The 18,776-nt window shown below is 32.8% G+C and overlaps 1 protein-coding gene and 1 non-coding gene across 2 annotated transcripts; one reads left to right on the top strand and one right to left on the bottom strand.

Moving 5' to 3' along the window:
• Positions 1-5,245: 5,245 nt before the first annotated feature.
• Positions 5,246-5,317, top strand: Trnae-cuc. The gene has a single exon. It is a non-coding gene; the product is annotated as a tRNA-Glu (tRNA).
• A 3,187-nt stretch (positions 5,318-8,504) lies between these two features.
• On the bottom strand, positions 8,505-18,058 carry LOC106717677. Its single transcript, XM_014511587.2, has 7 exons — positions 17,790-18,058; positions 16,412-16,623; positions 15,489-15,593; positions 15,183-15,362; positions 14,706-14,962; positions 9,171-9,322; positions 8,505-8,740 (listed from the first exon to the last, which is right to left on the bottom strand). The coding sequence occupies exons 1-7, from the start codon at positions 17,959-17,961 to the stop codon at positions 8,547-8,549; spliced, it is 1,272 nt and encodes a 423-aa protein (XP_014367073.2). The 5' UTR covers positions 17,962-18,058; the 3' UTR covers positions 8,505-8,546.
• Between the last annotated feature and the right edge of the window lie 718 nt (positions 18,059-18,776).

Below are 18,776 nucleotides of genomic sequence, written 5' to 3'. Positions count from 1 at the left end.
CAAAGGTTAAATCTGACTCAATAAAAATGTTATTGTCAGTCATATTTATGCTACTTTATGTAATTTTGTCACGTGAAAATTTTATTTAGAATATTTGACAACAAATATGTATTATACAGAAAACAGGAGTTTTCTCCCTCTTGTATTTATTTTGAAAATATTGAGTTAGTCTCTCTTTTTTGTACGTGTATTTTAACAGTGTAATTTTAATATACAAGTAAAATTAAGTCATATGTACAAAATATGTTATAACTTCCTACTTTTGTGTAAAGATTTGTATAAGTAAGTAACAATATTATGAAAGACCAAAAACGGTAACCACAAAAAAGTAAAATTTTGATAAATGTAATTGATGTAATGTTTTTTTTAGTATAACGTTCGTGAATGTAAACTTCTAGAATATTCTCTATTTAAAGTGTAAAGTTATCTTTACTATCTGGGGTATCAAAAAATAAAGTAGATAAACTATAAATACGGATAGGTAGATTCTTTGGGAGAGGATATTGGCAATTTTCTCGCGTCCACTGTCGGAATGAGAGGTAGACGTCGCCTAATCCCGCCCACCATAAACACGTTCTGTCCCATCGTAAACAGCTTCCTTTGTTTGTTTTAAAAATATATCGCATAGTTTAAAAACTAGTGTAAATTCATATTTCTCAAATATTTTATATAATAGCCTCAAAGTTATATGATAAAATTAAGTTTGATATAATCACCGAATTAAGAGAACGTGAATCTCTGAGTTGAACAGTTACACCTTTATCTCACCGGTTAATGGAAGGGATAAGTCTATGAAACATTCAAGCTTAGGTAACTGTATTTTACTTTTGATATGATATATAATAATTATCATGCTAATTATATCGCAAAAAAGATCCTTTGACATAAAAGACAATGGATCGCAAATATGAACGTTGAACCGCAAAGTCTTAAGGTGTTTTAAGCGAGCTTAACACCTTCTAAAAAGCTGGCAATGCATCTTATATATATGATTACCTCAATGTCGGCCCTGCACCTTTGCCCACTTTTAAAAAAAATGTATTAACTAGGATTTATCTCAAATTAATACTTAAAATATTATTTTAGGGACAAAGGTGTTGTCTCTAATACTTTGATCCAGTTTCGTCGAGTCATTGAATAGATGGGTTAATTCAAAGGTAATGCCGAGCTTAAATAAAGGTTACGCATTCGTATTTACGCATTACTTAAGTCAACCCTAACAAAATTTAATCGTAGCTTAAGAATGTTAGAAGATAGAAAACAAACAAATTTTCTGTTAAACAAATAAAAAAATGACTGATTATTATTTGTCAATTGTTTGTCAATCAATTGTCATTTGTCATTTGCGTCGGTGGCTCAGGGGTTAAGCACCTTGACTTGCATTCTGCAGGTCCAGGGTTCGAATCCTGCCATGTACCAATGTGTTTTTCGATTTACATATGTACATTTATCCGACATTCTTACGACGAAGGAAAACATCGTGATGCAACCTGCACATATCTACACTCTGTTGTGGTAACTTCCAAGGACGAAACTGAGACAGGAGAGGAAGTATTAAATAGAATAAGAAAAGTGGTTAACGCCAAAGACGGAGGAGTATGTGTGGACAAAATAAGGAAGGCAAAGGATAGAAAGGTGATTGTTGGGTGTGAGACAGAAGAAGAAAGGAATAAATTAAAGAAAAGACTAAAGAAGGCAGAGGAACATCTAGAAGTGAAGGATATTAAAAACAAGAATCCCCTAGTCGTACTTAAAGACGTTTTTAACTATAACACGGATGAGGAAATACTAACTGCACTGAAGATTCAAAATAAAGATATGATGCAAGATGTAGAGGGGATAGAGGAAATTGAAATTGCGTATAAAAAACGAACAAGAAATCTCCACACCCGACACATAGTCCTACGGGTGCCCCCACAATTATGGAGAAAAATGACCGAGGTGGGCAGAGTGCGGATAGACCTGCAGAGAGTGCGCGTTGAGGATCAATCGCCTCTCGTGCAGTGTTCGATCTGCCTCGAGTATGGGCACCCGCAACGACTGTGTAAATCAGAATTAGAATTATGCAGTCACTGCGGAGACCTCGCGCATAAGAAGGCAAACTGCGAAGCATACAAAATGGGGAAGAAACCGGAATGTTTCCACTGCAGTCGTGAAGGGATGGACAAACTTGATCATAACGTCTTTGATCAAGAATGTCCAGTACGGAGAAGATGGGATGCAATAGCGCGAACCGCCATTACGTATTGCTGAAGTTGTCCCGAGCAATCAAGGCCTATGGAGTAAAAGCGACGGGAAAATCCAAAGGACCGAAAGCGGTGCGAAGCTGAAAAAGGTACACAAAAAGGTCACAAATGCGGGGTGGCATGCTGATCTATGCCACCAAGCACTCGTGGAGAGCGACCCCATATGGTTCGCGACATTCGCACCGACAACGGTTCCGGAGGAAAATACCGAAGCCATGTACGACAAAAACTACTTGACGAATCAAAGGTCCGAAGGCGATGTGGAGGATATCGAGGTACATAAGAACGTAGTAAATGGGGGGTGGCATGCTTATCTATGCCACCAAGCACTTACGGAGAGCGGCCTCGTATGGTCAGCGCCACCCACATTGTCTTCGGTTCCCGAGAGAGACAACGAAAACGGACATGTTAGGGGCACCACAAACAGCACCTACCTGGATCATCAATGGCCCGAAAGCGGCGTTGAGGAAAACAAGGCAAATAACAATGTAACAAATGGGGGGCGACATGCTTATCTATGTCGCCAAGCATTTGCGGAGAGCGGCCTCGCATGGTCTGCGTCATCAACGCCGGTTTTGGTTCCGGAGAGGAAAAACAGAACCAGATATGCTACGGACACCATAAACAGCATCGAATGGAGAGGTCAACGGACCGAGAGAGGAGTGGATGAAAATGGCGAATATAAAAAAGTAACAAAAGAGGGGTGGCGTGCCTATCTATGCCACCAACCACAAACGGAGGGCGGCCTCTTATGGACCGCGTCGTCTATACCTTTCCCGGATCCGGGTAAATCTACTGGAATTAAAATTAACAAAGGAAAAGTCAGTAGTATAAATGAAAGAAAAATAAAAAATGTACATACCATCTTCTCAATCAAGCAAAAGAACACAGCAGCCATCCAGCGGAAACCTGAAAAATGCAAGAAAACAATATTTAGGTCAATAGGGTCTATCATATTAGGAAATTGTAATATAATGGTGCAAATATTGCGGCAAAAACGGCCAAGTACCAGTGCGGCTTCCTTGAGAGTATGTCCTCATACTCAGAGTAAAGCCGCACATTGCAGCAATATTTGCACCATTATTTAGTACTAAATTTACACACTTTAGAATTATTTAATAAAATGTAATAAAATAAAAAGTTAATAAAGTCTCCGACCCAAAAAATATGTCGGGGGATCACGGGAAAAAAAAAAAAAAAAAAAAAAACCTGCACATATCTGAGAAGAAATTCAATGATATGTGTGAAGTCAACCAACCCTCACTTGGCCAGCGTGTTTGACTATGGCCTAGTCACCCCTAACTTGGGGTAGGCTCCGAGCCTCTCACGTATAGTGAGCTGATGATGATGATTTGTCAATTTATTTGTTAAAAAGAAAAAGAACTCTGTAAGGAAAAAAGCGTTCAGAAGCGCGAAAATTCTTCACTATATCGTGATAAATCGAAAAGAGCACGAAGTTATCCGATAATATTGGAGTCAATAGTCGCAGCACATCTTGCGATTTATTTGCTCGAGAAATGGATTGAATTTTGTTTCGATTTCCAGATGGCCCAATCTCAACATTATATTTCCCTTTTTTGCCAACGTAATATAACTATATTTCGCCTTTCTTTGAAGGCTTTTTTTTGTTATATCATAAAACGAAGAGTCGAAGAAAATGTTCAACAGAAATAGTTCTACTGGACCCAAGTTCAAACGTTTAGATATTTCTTTGTTGAACCCTTCATGTTATATGATTGAGACCTAATACATATTATGTTAGTGATGTATCGAAAAAATACATACTGCAAATTTTATGTAAATCAGAAATTGTAACATACTTATCCAAACAATTTTACCTTTATAACGTTGTAACCACTGATTTATTAAAACAAGCGAGTTTGTATAATCAATTTACTCACAAGAAATGTCCAAAATAAATCGTTAGACGATAAATTTGTGAAATAATTTCCCATTTCCATTGAATTCGACCATCTTACTAATAAGCGAATGTTTAGATGGATGGATGGATGGATGTTTGTTACAAGGTATCTCCAGAACGGCTGCATGGATCTCGATGAAATTTGGTATAAATGTAGAACATAGTCTGAAGGGACACATAGGCTACTAGTTAAGTTTTTTTTTAATTCCGTGCAGACGGAATTGCGGGCGAAAGCTAGTAATACATAAGTATAATATGTTTGAATAAAGATTTTTGAAAGAGATTCTATAATAAGGTCTTACTTAGTAGGTTTATTGATAAATTTAACATTGCCTCTTTACGTATACACAGTTCATTAAACGGCTTCCAAAGGGCCTTTGATCAGAGTAAAGTCCTTAAGGGGCTGGTGTTTAACTTATTTATTTGCTTGTCGCTCGAGTTGTTCCAAAGCCAATGATGCGAGTTGATTCAATAAAGAACTAGGTACAGAAAACTGGAAAAGATAGGTATATTCCTAAAGATGTTATTCAATTAGTCGATCATAATAAGTAGTACGCTTATTTTTATAAGTAACGGCGTTGTTCTAATCTACTAGTATTAATAAACTAAAAGGGTTTATTTAGATTTCCATTGACAAAACATGTACAAAAACACCTTTTTATCACTGCTTTTATAGTGTTTTTTTTACTCATGAAGCACTGTTGAAACTTATTAAAAACAGTAGTGGAATAAGTTCGAATTAACTTAAGTATTAAAAGCCAAGTGTTTTAATGCCACTTGTCGGAAATGAGCACTTAATTTTCACTCGTAAAGCCAACTTATATTTTTATTTATCACAATTTTTTGGTTAGAAGCAAATTATTTTAGTTAAAGCCAACTCCTTAATATTATTTTTTGTGTATGAAACGGGATTATGGGAACAACATGCACAAAAGGTTATCTAATAGTTTGTCTGCAACACTTGGAGCTGTTAAATGCCCACTTTAACATTCTTTAGTACAGATTTTCCATTGCTATAGCAACCGTTCAACAAACTTGTATATAGGTCAAGTCATCAAATTCGACCAGTATGATAAGATCCGGTATGGTCTAGTGGCTAGGATACCTGGCTCTCACCCAGGAGGCTCGGGTTCGATTCCCGGTACCGGAATACATTTTTGTACTCCAAAAAACTTGTTGCTCTTGAGATTTTTAGTTTTTATGAAACTTTACTCACGAATTTTTCTAATGTATGACATTTTAACAAGTTAATTTTATGTTAATAATAGTTTATAATAAGACAGGAATTGTAACAGAAACTGGGCCATATGCGGAAGGTGAATGAACTCATCTCTAAATAACTATAAAGCTACGTCGTAATGATCGTTTCTAAAAATTATTTAGGATTTCACCATTCATGTATAGTTAAAATAAGTTAACAAACTTTGAATGACTAAACTTAAAGTTCGGTAAAAACTTAATGAATGAGTTTTCAATAAGAAAAACTTGTACAATTTTTTTTTCATCTCAATTTTTACGATGTGAATTTATTTGTACGAGTGTTTTGCGAGTAGTAAAACACCATAAGTATGTCTATTGCTCTACACGCAACACACACAGTTGCTAAAAAGCTTTGAACTTACAAATGCTTTGTTTATTGTAACTGCTCACCGAATATCAGTAAGTCTTAAAGTGTATAATAAAAAAATAATAATAATCAAAGCCACGAGTATTTTACCTTGGAGCGATAGACTGTAATGGGAAAAGTTGCTGGACCATGACAAGGCTAAAAAGGGCAGTAGATCTTGAAGAATTTAATTAATTTAATATTTATATTTTGTAATTAAATTAACCCCAGAATGTTATTTAATTAAAACTTGATAATTTCGAGGCGAAATTTATACTGTCATTTGCAGTTAAGTAGGTTAAAACTCGAGAAATATCTCAGAGTTGAATTGAAATTTTGTAGCGACTAATAAAGCCGAATTCGAATGACTAATTAGAGATTTCGAATGACTTTCCTCTTTTCAAATATTATTCAAAAGTGACTTAATTTTCGCAATTTTTAATGATATTTGTGGAACTAGGTCTCTGTGTGTTTTCTTATTATTTTTATTGACTGGAATTTTAGTTTAAATCTTAATTAAAATTCTTTAATGAAGGTTAAAGAAATTAAAATTAAATTACCTAATTCAAAAAATATTTTTAATTGTACACATGTATATTAATACTAACTGTTCTCGTGCGCTTTCATCCGTTCTCATTTTTGTTACACACAGAGAACTTTGTTTTATTGTTACATTGCGTAAAACTTTGAAATTAAAATGTCAAAATTCAAATGCTCAAATGCCAATGAAGGTCACGTTGCCATTGGCTGAGAATTGCCGTTACCATGGCAACCAATTCTTTGCTGCGATTGGCTTGCAATTTTTGTCCCTTTGTCGCAGATTATTATTTTTTTTTCAATTTTTGGCATAGATGAAGAACATAGTCTGGAAGGACACATAAGCTACTATTTAAGTTTCTTTTTAATTCTCTCGGACGGATTCGCGGACGACAGCTAGTAATATTTATATACGTTTTATATAAATATATACATTGTATAAGATGAATTCTAAGCTAAATTCACGCCATCATTTACTCGTAACTTTGACTTAGTAAGTTAAAGGCTACAGTGCAATTTCCATCTTATGACTTTAGAAGGAACTAGTTTTGCAACGTTTTACCATTATCTGGGGCTGAGCGTACAATTTATGAAGGCCGGGACAATGTTGGAACGGAATTTAACCAACCCTATTTGCAGTTTTAAATTCGTTTTATAACATTTTAAGTGAAGAAATTAACAAAAAAAAATTGTAGTGAATAGACGTAATTGTTTTTTGTTACACTGTGTTTGTTTAATTAAATTGAAATAAAAGATGTCCAAAGCGTTTTGAATTTAATTACTGTCTTCGTATTTAGTCTTAAATCTACATTAAGCGTTGCTCTTATTGATTTATTTACCGACGTGTGGCAGTTGTGGTGTTGTCTTCAGTAGTTCAAATAATACAAAATTACGTACTTGAAGTATGCTTCAAATATTTTTTAACATTTAATAGTTTAATTAAATGTCAAAAAATATTTATTACACTAACTTGATAACACATTAACTTACATTTAAAAAAACACATAATAGGTACTATGATAAATCAAAATAAGGATTTATTAAAAAATATTTAAACGCAAAACAATTTACGATCGGAATATTTTACCTAAGCTCAATTCAAGGGGAACGTGCGAATACTGGAATAACTCTATTTGGAACACGTCGACGTTCCCCCGTGGCGGAGGCGAGGCGGCATAACACGAGGGAATCATATTAACTTGCAATATTCCGCGCCGTGTAAATTTAACAAGCAGTCTAAGCCGACGATGACGTTTGGTATATGCGCTACGTTCTGTAGACTACAAATATTTTAAAGTAAGTATCTTCACATAGTTCTACAGCAAATAAAGATTCAATAGATGCAAATAAAGATTCGTAAATTGTTTGGATAGAGAAAAATGATGGAATATTTGCAGATAAAAATGGTATTAGACATTTTTTACGACTTCAATAAATAAGAGAAACCAGATACAAGACCAGGCTTTTATAAGATATAAAATAACCATGTAGTTTTGAAAACCATATGCTGGAAGTTTCATGATGATTTTTGAGATGAAGCCCAGCCTTTGTTTTCTAAGAAATGGTTCACGTGATTTTATGGCACACATCTTAAATAACTAGGGTCTTGCTTTAAATTTAATTATTTAGCGTAATTATACCAAACAAATACTAACATATATCATAACAAACCTTCATGCGCTGTACATTGGAGTATTAGTAATTGCTTCGAAGTGTAATTTTCCGGTAATCTGTCACCAGGGAGCTAATGGGATTTATGGTCTCGTCCGCGGCCCGCGGCTATGACACCGCGCCGCACCACATTGAATTACCCTCGTAATCGTCGACACGTCGCCCAACTCTCCCCACTCTCCCCACCTACACCGCATGCCCATGTTTCCCCTCACGCCCCAGGCTGTGTCAAATGGAAATTGTTATCTCAAAACTTTATAAACATTGCTAAATATGTATATATGTTTGAGCTATATGTTGAAGTAGTACATAATAAAAGTGAGAGACTGAATGGTCGGATTCTGCCATTTTCAAAGTCAATTTAATGTATTTATCATTAAATTAAATGGGAGAGTTACGATGAGTTGATACAACTGTAATAGTCAGAAATGTATAGTAGAATCACACAGATCTTATATTTACCTATATTTCTAGTCAGACAACAACCAACACCATTTAAAAATTAAACAACATTTTAAGGTCATAAAAGTTTATTATAAAATGTAACATAAGTACTGAGTTCCTATCACCATTCAAAGTAATCAATATGTGCGCAAGAGTTGATATTACCGCAATGTTTTCTGTCAGTCAACGTTGGACAGTTGCGGCCATCTCCGCGCTTCTCTCGAATGACACGTCGGGTTCGGAACTGGTCTCCAAAGCCACATGTTGCCGAGCAAGGAGTCCAACTGCCCCATTCGGATACTAGGCAATCATCCGCTGGAACACGTGCAAATAGAAATAAAAAATACTAAGTAGGGGGCTGTGGGCTCTTGCTACTACTGTTTATACAACAACGTTAAGTGCTTTAGGTATAAAGACCTATATTTGTTAATTTAAGTAAAAGAAGGACATATGTTTCATCGCTTTGCACTATATCGATAAAAGACTTCCTAATGAATGCATCAGGTCTAGTCTATTTACATTTTAATTGAAAATGATTTAAAAGCATCGTATGAAGCCTTTGCGTCTTTTTCTGCCACATTCATAGCGTTTAGGTCCAATAGAGTTTCTTAGTATGAAAATGGTATGAGAAATTTACACAAAGCTGCTGTTTAAGTAACCATCAAATCTGTCTGAGTGCGACATTAATTTTTTTGTTGTTTTAAACATCCTTTTGTATTGTTTCAACACTAGTTGTTATACTTACGTTGGATTCTATTAACAGCGTGATGTAGTCGAGATCTGAAGTGCCTCGGTAATCGCTTGCCTAGTCCTAAACGGTTGCCGTTAGCGACCGCGAGTACAACATCGTCCATGTTCTTTAGGTCACTATCAAACTCCTCGTCCATTTTTATAGTCCTGTTTCAAAACAAATGCTTAAAGTTATATATAAAACTAGCTGTCGTCCAGGACGTCGTCCGCGCGAAATTATAAAAAAAAACGTAATAAGTAGCCTATGTGTTATTTCGAACTTTGATCTACATACATCTGTGCCAAATTTCACCAAGATCCTTGGAGCCGTTCCGGTGATACTTTTAAAACAAACATCGATCCATCTAAACATTCGCATTTATACTATTATGTGTACTGGTAAGAAGTAAGTTTATTTTTTTAAGTTAGTATGCTTTTTAAATTTTTTTTGACTAGGTGTTTATTTGCGTTGAAGCCATCAAAAACAAATATAATTTATATATCGGTATTTTGATAACCATATTTCCAATCGCAAAATGGAATTTCCCAGAAATAAATCAAAATTTCATGAATCTTCACAAAAACACGGACGTTGTTCTGTTTTGATTAAATATTGACAGTATAGTGGTTTTTCACTTTCATGTTGAAGTTGTGTGCCAGTAGTCGACATGCATAGACGTGCGTAATGTGAAATATGCATTATTATTTAAAGTGACTGCTTCCCAATTTAAGCTTTATGTGATTTGATTAAGGTCTAGTTTTGAATATTGTGTTTATCAGTGAGCTGTGAATTGTTCAATACTGTGGCGCGATTGAATCAGTAACAACAATATCAAAAAATTTCAACTACCCGCATATACCGACACAAGGTGCGCTGTAATATAGGGTGACCATGAGTTTGATGCGTTCGCCGAATAAGGATAATAAAACAGGCGGCAGCGAGTCTTTCCCTGATTTACGCAACCTACCCACTATGGAACAGCGTCCAACACTACGGAAGAGAAAACAACCTGAAGAAGAGTTTAATTTCAAAGAAGAATTTCAAAACTTCAGAAAAGAGATTTTACAATTTCTCAATGATTTTAAAAATAGTCAAGGTGAATGTACAGACAGAATATTTCAAGAAATTAACCATTTGAAAACAGATCTAAAAAACATAAATACTTCCATGGAAAATATATTGGCGGAACAATACGCAATGAAAATTCAAATACAGAATGTTATTAAAGAAAATTTGAACACAGAAAACAGACTAATAATTTTGGAGAAAAACGTAAAAGAACTAGAATACGCTAAAAATACTCAACCAGATGAAACACTATGTTTACGTCATGAAAAACTTATTATAGAACTCAAAGAACGCTCATCTCGGGAAACAAACATTATAATCTTTGGTATACCGGAAAGTACGAACACCGTTACTGCTGCCAGACAAGAGCATGACCTGCAGGTAGTATTAAAACATATAAAAGAAATATATTCCGATTGCCCTAAGCCGATAAAACTCTTCAGATTAGGAAAGTACAATCCAGACAAACATCGGCCGATAAAAGTATGTTTTTCATCGCGAGATGTAGTTATGCACATCCTGCGCAATAAATCTAAAATAAGTAATAACATTCGTGTATACTCCGATCAAACGCCAATGCAAAGAGACTATATCAATAAACTACGCGAAGAAATACAAAGCCGTCAGCAAAATGGTGAAACTAGCCTTGCTATTAAATACTTGAATGGAATTCCGAAAATTATAAAGTTAACAAAAAACTAAATTTTGAAAACAGAATATACGAAACTTCTAAAAATTATGGACACCCTAGTAATGTTTTGCACAACTTAGCGAACAACTATCAATGCTTACCCAGCACCTCCTCTTCAATAAATTATTTATACATAAATACTAGAAGCATACTTAAACCTGGTAAATTCGACGAGCTAAAATGCATACTGTCTTCTTTTAAACATCATATACATTTAGTTTTACTAACAGAAACCTGGATAAAATCGGATAGCGATGCCAAAGTTCTTCAAATACCAAATTACACGCATTATTACAACTACAGAACGGACAAAACCGGAGGCGGAGTGTCGATATTCATCCATAATAACTTAAAACACTATGTTACAGAACAACAATATGTATATGGAAACAATTTTTTGTGGATATATATAGAAAACTATTCACTGAATGTCGGCCTCGTGTATAAACCTGGTGACACCAATTTAAAAACATTTCTTGACACATTTTCAGTACAACTAGAAAAAAGAAAAAGAACAATTGTATTTGGAGATTTTAACTTAGATTTATTAAAAAATGAAAGAAATACGAACTGTTACACAAGTATGCTAGAAGAAGCCGGTTACGAAATTTTGAATAAAGTTACTAAAGTCTACTGCACACGAGAGACAGAAACAACTAAAACAATAATCGATCACGTATTAACCAACATTTACAATAATCACAGTTTTCAGATATCTATTATCGATTCACCTATGTCGGATCATAAGCAGATATGCCTTGAAATGTTCAATCAAAAATCACCTAAGAAAAGAAAAAAATCGTACAGTGCAATTAATTATACTGGACTGTATAATAGTATGAATGATGTCAAAAAACTATCTAACCTGGATTATTCAAGTCTCGAAGATATAATTAAACTTAATATAAGTAAAAATACCATGAAAAAAGTTAAAATACTAAATTTACCACAAAAGGACTGGATAAATCGTACTATTATCGAAGGCATAAACCTACGCAACAAGCTGTGGAAAAAGTTAAAAGCTAATCCCTCAAATAGCTATTTGAAAAATCTTTACCAAAAACAAAAGAATTATGTGCATACTACTATTAAAAATTCAAAGTGTAATTACTATACAAATCTATTTAAAGAAAACAAGAAGAATCCTAAAAAAATGTGGAAAGTTATTAACAAGTTAGCCATAAACAAAAGCGAAGATAACTGCATTCCCCATAAGTTAATTATAGATTCAGTCGATATTGTTGATGGTACAGATATCTGTGAGTCGTTTAATAATTTTTTCTCTAGTATTGGTACTTGTTTAGCTAATGAAATATGTAAAAAGTACCATCATTATCCAATAAATACATATACAACCTATTATTTGCAATCAGGAAAACAAACACTCTCACAATTTAGACCATGCACACTTCAAGAAGTTAGTAAAATAATTGATAATTTACATATAAATTCAAGTTCTGGAATCGACAACATAAATACAAAAAGTATAAAATGCATTAAGGATTGTATAATTCAATGTTTAACACAATGTATAAATGAATCATTCTCTAAAGGCAGCTTCCCCGATAGTTTAAAGGTAGCTAAGGTGTCGCCAATATATAAATCAGGATCTAAAACTGATCCAAGTAATTACCGACCCATTTCAGTGCTACCAATAGTTTCTAAAATCTTTGAAAAGGTGATATATTCACGACTTAACGAATACTTAACATCATTTAATTTCTTTACTCAAGATCAGTACGGGTTCCGACCCAAATCAAATACACTAACTGCAACGATCGATCTTATAACTAAAATTAAAACAAATATAGATAAGAAACATATTTCACTTGGAATATTTATTGACCTAAAAAAGGCTTTTGATACTGTGAGTCATAGTGTCCTCTTACAAAAGCTTAATGCTTTAGGAATCACTGACACAGCATATCAAACTTTACAATCTTATCTTACAAACCGCAAACAAATAGTTAAAATAAATGAATATCAAAGTAAACCATGTGAAATTACCTGTGGAATTCCGCAGGGCTCAATAATTGGTCCTCTCTTATTTTTAATCTACATAAATGACATAAGCAAGTTGGGACTAAAAGGTCAAATCACACTTTATGCAGATGATACTTGTCTTTTTTACTTTGCACATTCTATTCATGATATTGTTGCGCAGGCCCAAAGCGATTTAAATATATTACAAGAATGGCTAAAGTATAATTTACTAACAATAAATGTTTCTAAAACTTCTTACATGATATTTGCAGCAAAAAATAAAAAAATACCAAACCATGCACCTCTAGTAATAAATAATAAAACTATAAATCAATCTAGTACTGAAAAATATCTCGGCCTTCATTTAGATAGCAAATTAACTTGGAAAACACATATTAACCACATACGCACAAAACTTTGTAGCCTGATTGGAGTCTTACGAAGAGTAAATAACTGTATTCCACCGCGAATACAACACATTGTCTATAATTCATTAGTTAAACCACATCTAGAATATTTAGTAGAGGTATGGGGTTCTGCTTCAAAGACAACCCTAGATACTTTACAAAGGACACAAAATAAACTTATTAAAACATTGTTTAGATTCCATTACCTTTCACCGACTTCTGAAATTTATATAAAAACAAATAAATTTAATATAAAACAACTTTACATATATAATACGTGTATTCTCATTAGGAAAATCTTAACACATGAGACAAATTCGCAAATAATATTTAAAAAGAGGACTCATAGATATCAAACCAGAAGCAAAGACAAATTAAAATTACCAAAACCTAGAACAAATTTTGGCCACAAAAGTGTAACATTTGAGGGAGTGCAGTTATATAATAATTTGCCTAGAAATATCCGTGATATAAAAACAATGTCATCATTTAAAAACAAACTAAAAAAATTTGTTAGTAAAATGTAAATTTAATATAAAATGTGTATAAAACTTAATATGCCAAATTAGACTACTGGTGTAATTTGATTTGTAAGTTATAATTTTGTTTTCTCGTACAGTGAATTTTGTAAATTCTTAGAGAAATAAAGATCTTAAACCACATGTTTGATTTTTTTTAATAATACTCCCTGATGCATGACATCGAAAGGGATTTTTGAATTTTTGTTCAAAAAATTGTTAGGAATCGAGTTGAAACTGACGAAAACTGCCATATTATTTACACTAGCTTCATCCCACAGCTTAATAAATATATTATGGTACTTATATATTATTCAGTGATAATGTAGCTTTCGAACGACAAAAGAATTTTTGAAATTGGTCCACTAGTGTTTGAGTTTGTTCGTTACGTACGGAAATACAAAAATAATTGTAACACCAACAAAATATATATAATATTTAGTACACGTGATGTTTTTACTTAGCTGAAAAATCAATTTTTAAATTTTTGCCCGTCTGTCTGTATGTTTTTGTCTGTTTATGTAATTCCGCGTTTTTTACAGGTAATATTCGAAACGGCTGGACTGATTTTGACGATATTTGAACTACTACTATTTTTTTTCTCTGAGCTAACAAAGTCGCGGGCGACCACTAGTTTATAATATAATTATAAATAGAATAGATAACAGCATTGTGAGATGATAACAGAATACAAAAAATTCCTATCCGTAGTAATTATTGCAATATTAAGATTCATAAAATAGTTAATTAGTTTCTAAATTAAACTTTTTTGATGTCTTCTAATAGCTTATTTAGATTTTAGATGTTGTGTTGTTTTATGCCAGAATTAAATTATCAAGATGCTACAGTATACAACTAGGGGGTATGCCGCGGTAATACTTACGTTGTAGGAGCATTAGTTATAATTTCAACTTTGTTATCTGGTACATTGGGTCGCGGGGTTCCAAAAGTTTCCTCTTCTAACTCAACTAATTGATCGAAATTATTCTTTGTTGTTACTTCTTGATTTAATTCGGTTGTTTGATAACTCTTCAATGATTTCTTTTTCGGTAAACCTTTCAGTTTATCTTTTAAATGAAGGTTATTTAATAACTCTTTTCTTGCTAAATCATTAACCTCTTTAGATGAATATTCTTTTACCTGCAAATTTAAATAAGTCCGTTATTCATTTTTACCTTTAATATATTTTGTGTCATGTATCATTTACGGTCAAAACTTGAACACTGCTTAGATAGTGTATAACGTCATTCTTATTTCTAACTATTTTTGATCCTAGATTTAAGTATACGTACTAATATCTTCGTGAATTTATTTGAAGTATTACTTAAATGAATAAATGATAAGTATTTAAAACTTATACCTTTGTAAATTGAACTTTAGCTATGGGTGGTAATTCCTTTTTATTTGGATAATAAAAACCAGATGCTGGGTGATTCGGTTGACGAGGTTTATGTTTAGATACGACTTCGGGCGGTGAATTCTCCCAACGTGGAGCTGTGAATGTAAGACCACTGGCAGCTCCCGCATCTAAAGGCTCCAGCTAAAATGACCAGATTAAATATTTCATTAATATATAAAATGATCCTCAAAATCTTTAACCATCATCAAAATAGGATTAGGATCCCGTATTGGAATTTTAGATGGTGCCAAATTTTATTTTACTTACATCAAGTATAATTTGATCAATCCAGGATGAATCCACGCATAGATTCAAACTGTCTACACCAACGAACCAATCTGGTGATGGTATTATTTTACTGATCATAGATATCTGAGGACAAAAGTTATTGAATATATTACATGACCTATTTTCCACTAAGCGTTACGTTGTATATTAGGGTGGCCCAAAAAAATAATTTTTTTGTTTTTTTCGATTCTCGTGTGAAAATATGTGAGTTTACTATGTTTTAAGAACCTCCACCAAAGGACAGGTTAAAAAAAAATCTTAAAAGGTCGCTCAGAATTTTTGAAAAATTCCAAAATTGCCGAAAATCAGATTTTTTTTTGTTTTATTTTTTTTTTCTCGTCATGTCATCTTTTTAAGTGTAAAATAATATAAAGATTCTGAAAATTTGACGTCAAAATTTTATTTTCTAAAGGTCGCTCCGAATTTTTATAAATTTACAAGATAAATACTTTATATCTTTTTAAAAGAGAAATTTATAAAAATTCGGAGCGACCTTTAGAAAATAAAATTTTGACGTCAAATTTTCAGAATCTTTATATTATTTTACACTTAAAAAGATGACATGACGAGAAAAAAAAATTAGAACAAAAAAATCTGATTTTCGGCAATTTTGGAATTTTTCAAAAATTCTGAGCGACCTTTTAAGAATTTTTTTTTTAACCTGTCCTTTGGTGGAGGTTCTTAAAACATAGTAAACTCACATATTTTCACACGAGAATCGAAAAAAACAAAAAATTAATTTTTTTGGGCCACCCTATTGTATATACGTAGTTATGAAAAACTATACAAGTTACTGGTTTTGTTATATTTTCTTCTGTTATAATTTCTTTATGAATTAAGTCTTTTACTTTTTTATTAGTATAACCTAAAAGATTAAAACAAATCTAACGATAGTAATTCACCTCACTATGTTCATTGTCAACAAACACCAAGTTTTCTGTCTCTCCAGTTCCACTTCCGAGAGCGGGAGTTGAAAACTGATCATAAACTCTTGGATCCTCTTCACCTTCTAGTATCATAGTATCCAGTTTTCCATATTGAGCAAAGTTTCTTACTGAAGACTTCGCCACTTCACCAACACGGAATAACGTGTAAGATTTGTTGTGAGACTGACCTAAATGGAATTGATTTTTGTTATTTTTACGAGGAATCTCCACTGTTGCAATATCCATCTTACGAGAGTATTGCTCATCGTCAAACAGAGAGCAATATTTTCGTATATTTTAATTTGTTCCTTCTTTTGAAATTCACGGATATTAAGGTGTACATGCTTATGACTGATGACTGTCTTTAGTTAGCCACCTTTTTTACTTCATATTTCATCATTACTTTTATATACTTTTTTAAAGGTTTCTCTTTGAATACGTTTGATTCAATTTATTGTTCTATATTTTAACATGTGAAACGAAAGGATTTGCGTATTTACTTAATCTTGTGTATTTTTAAATGAAATGAACAAGATCAAAAACGATCATGTAAAAATATGATAACATAGTCTCTACCTTTTTTTACTTTATTACAATGTTTTACAGACCATTGGTTCCAGGTTCACTGGATCGAGAAATGCAAATGATCAGCCTCGCATCTTAACTGAGATTTCTATTAGAATTTTATATAAAACAGTTGTAAAATTTTAACACGACCTGATAAACTCAATCTATATTAGTTAACAGAATTTTAAGTATTCGTTTCTATAATACTAAAAAGATAAAAAAATTACCTACAGACTAACTTTAATTTTGTTAAAAAAGTTATTTTACAAAAACACCTTAAATTTATGTACTCTTGACCTCTCCTAAAATGCTCTTCAACAAAAATAAAGTAACAAAAAATGTTTTGAAGAAGGAAAAATAGAAAAGTCTGCTTATCTGGACTACTTAAGTGACATTTCACGGTTTCACTTGCTCAAGATAAGCACGTATTTATTCGACGTCCCTAAAGAAAAGGCAATGATGCTATCTAACGATTCTTGTTGTTGAAGTTAGGACTAATGGCTTTACGCTTTATTGTTATTAAGATGTGTTATTACAAACAAATAGAAATTCGAGTATTCACTTATTTGGTTATGCGTTTTGTATTAGAACAATAACTTTGACAATATTTACGATGGTTTTTGTTCTATGCTAAAATAGTGTTTCGAAATTATCTGGAAGCAAACGAACAATGTTATTGTCTAATTAACCATATCCGTCTGATTGGTGTAAAATAAAACTAATAAAAGAAGTTACTAAAACAAATGCACAGTGAAACGGAGCAAATATTTATTTCATCATGACAAACCAAACACTGGCGACCACTGCGCTTTCGGACGTTGCATTGGATAATCCTTTGGGAACGTCTGTTCGCTCCATAACATTCGCACTGTCACTTTGTAAACTGCCATATCCACGTCACAAGCGTAACATATGCTAAAAAAAAGAAAGATGGCCGCCATTTGCAATCGAGCCATCATCAATGTCGCGCGTATTTTTACTTTGTTAATTATTTATTGTTTAATTTCTACTTTTTAATTTTACCAAATTAAAAGGAACTTTCACCGACAAAGTCCGCGACGAGCATGCGTACACTGACTTCGAGAGAGTTGACTTTTCTATTTTGAGATCTCTTCGCTGTCCGGACAGAAATAAACTTTTGGTGACGATTCTTGCATTCAGTAAGCAGTAGATCAAAAATTATACATTATTTCTTACTATCCTAAAGTTTAAAAGCTAAAAGTTTTGTTATTGTTAACTGCTACCTTTATAACGAACACGAATCTAAAATTCTATGATATTACTATCTCTACCTAAAATTATAGATTTCTTTACCTCAGTCTAATATTTTATAGGTAAAGGAATTAACGATATATCAAAGGTAAATAGAAGAACATAGGAAGAGTAGGGGATCTGCCATTGGAGTTGCGTATCTCTGTATAATACGGCTTACGTTAAATCCGCAGTTTGCAAGGGGTGCGCAAAACATCGTTTTATCTGACGATAAGCTACCTCGAGCTCGCTTTAATTACCCTTTACGATATATATATGTATATATATATGTTTGTTTTAGTATGTATGTATGTATGTATATATTTATATTGTCAAAAGAAACTGTCTAGAATAGCTTAAAATAATACATGTAGACATGTCAAATAATTAAATTGTTTTAACATTTTTTTATTACTAAGTATATAATAAAAGCGTTTCTATAAAATTACTTGTTCTTAATTTCTCACGAACGACTATTATTTAAATAATTTATAGTAGTCTGGACTGAAGCAGTCTTAGTCAA

This window comes from Papilio machaon, chromosome 11 (assembly GCF_912999745.1).
Source record: "Papilio machaon chromosome 11, ilPapMach1.1, whole genome shotgun sequence".
NCBI classification, from domain to species: domain Eukaryota; kingdom Metazoa; phylum Arthropoda; class Insecta; order Lepidoptera; family Papilionidae; genus Papilio; species Papilio machaon.
This window is presented reverse-complemented; position numbering and strand designations above follow the sequence as displayed.

What these genes read in the sequence shown, in the direction of transcription:
- LOC106717677 (XM_014511587.2), bottom strand. Translation starts at nt 17,961, where the DNA reads ATGATGGCTCGATTGCAAATGGCGGCCATCTTTCTTTTTTTTAGCATA. An exon ending in TTGACAATGAACATAGTGAG is followed by an intron (nt 15,594 to 16,411) that starts GTGAATTACTAT and finishes TTTTGTCCTCAG; the next exon opens with ATATCTATGATCAGTAAAAT. An exon ending in ATAACTAATGCTCCTACAAC is followed by an intron (nt 9,323 to 14,705) that starts GTAAGTATTACC and finishes GTTTTGAAACAG; the next exon opens with GACTATAAAAATGGACGAGG.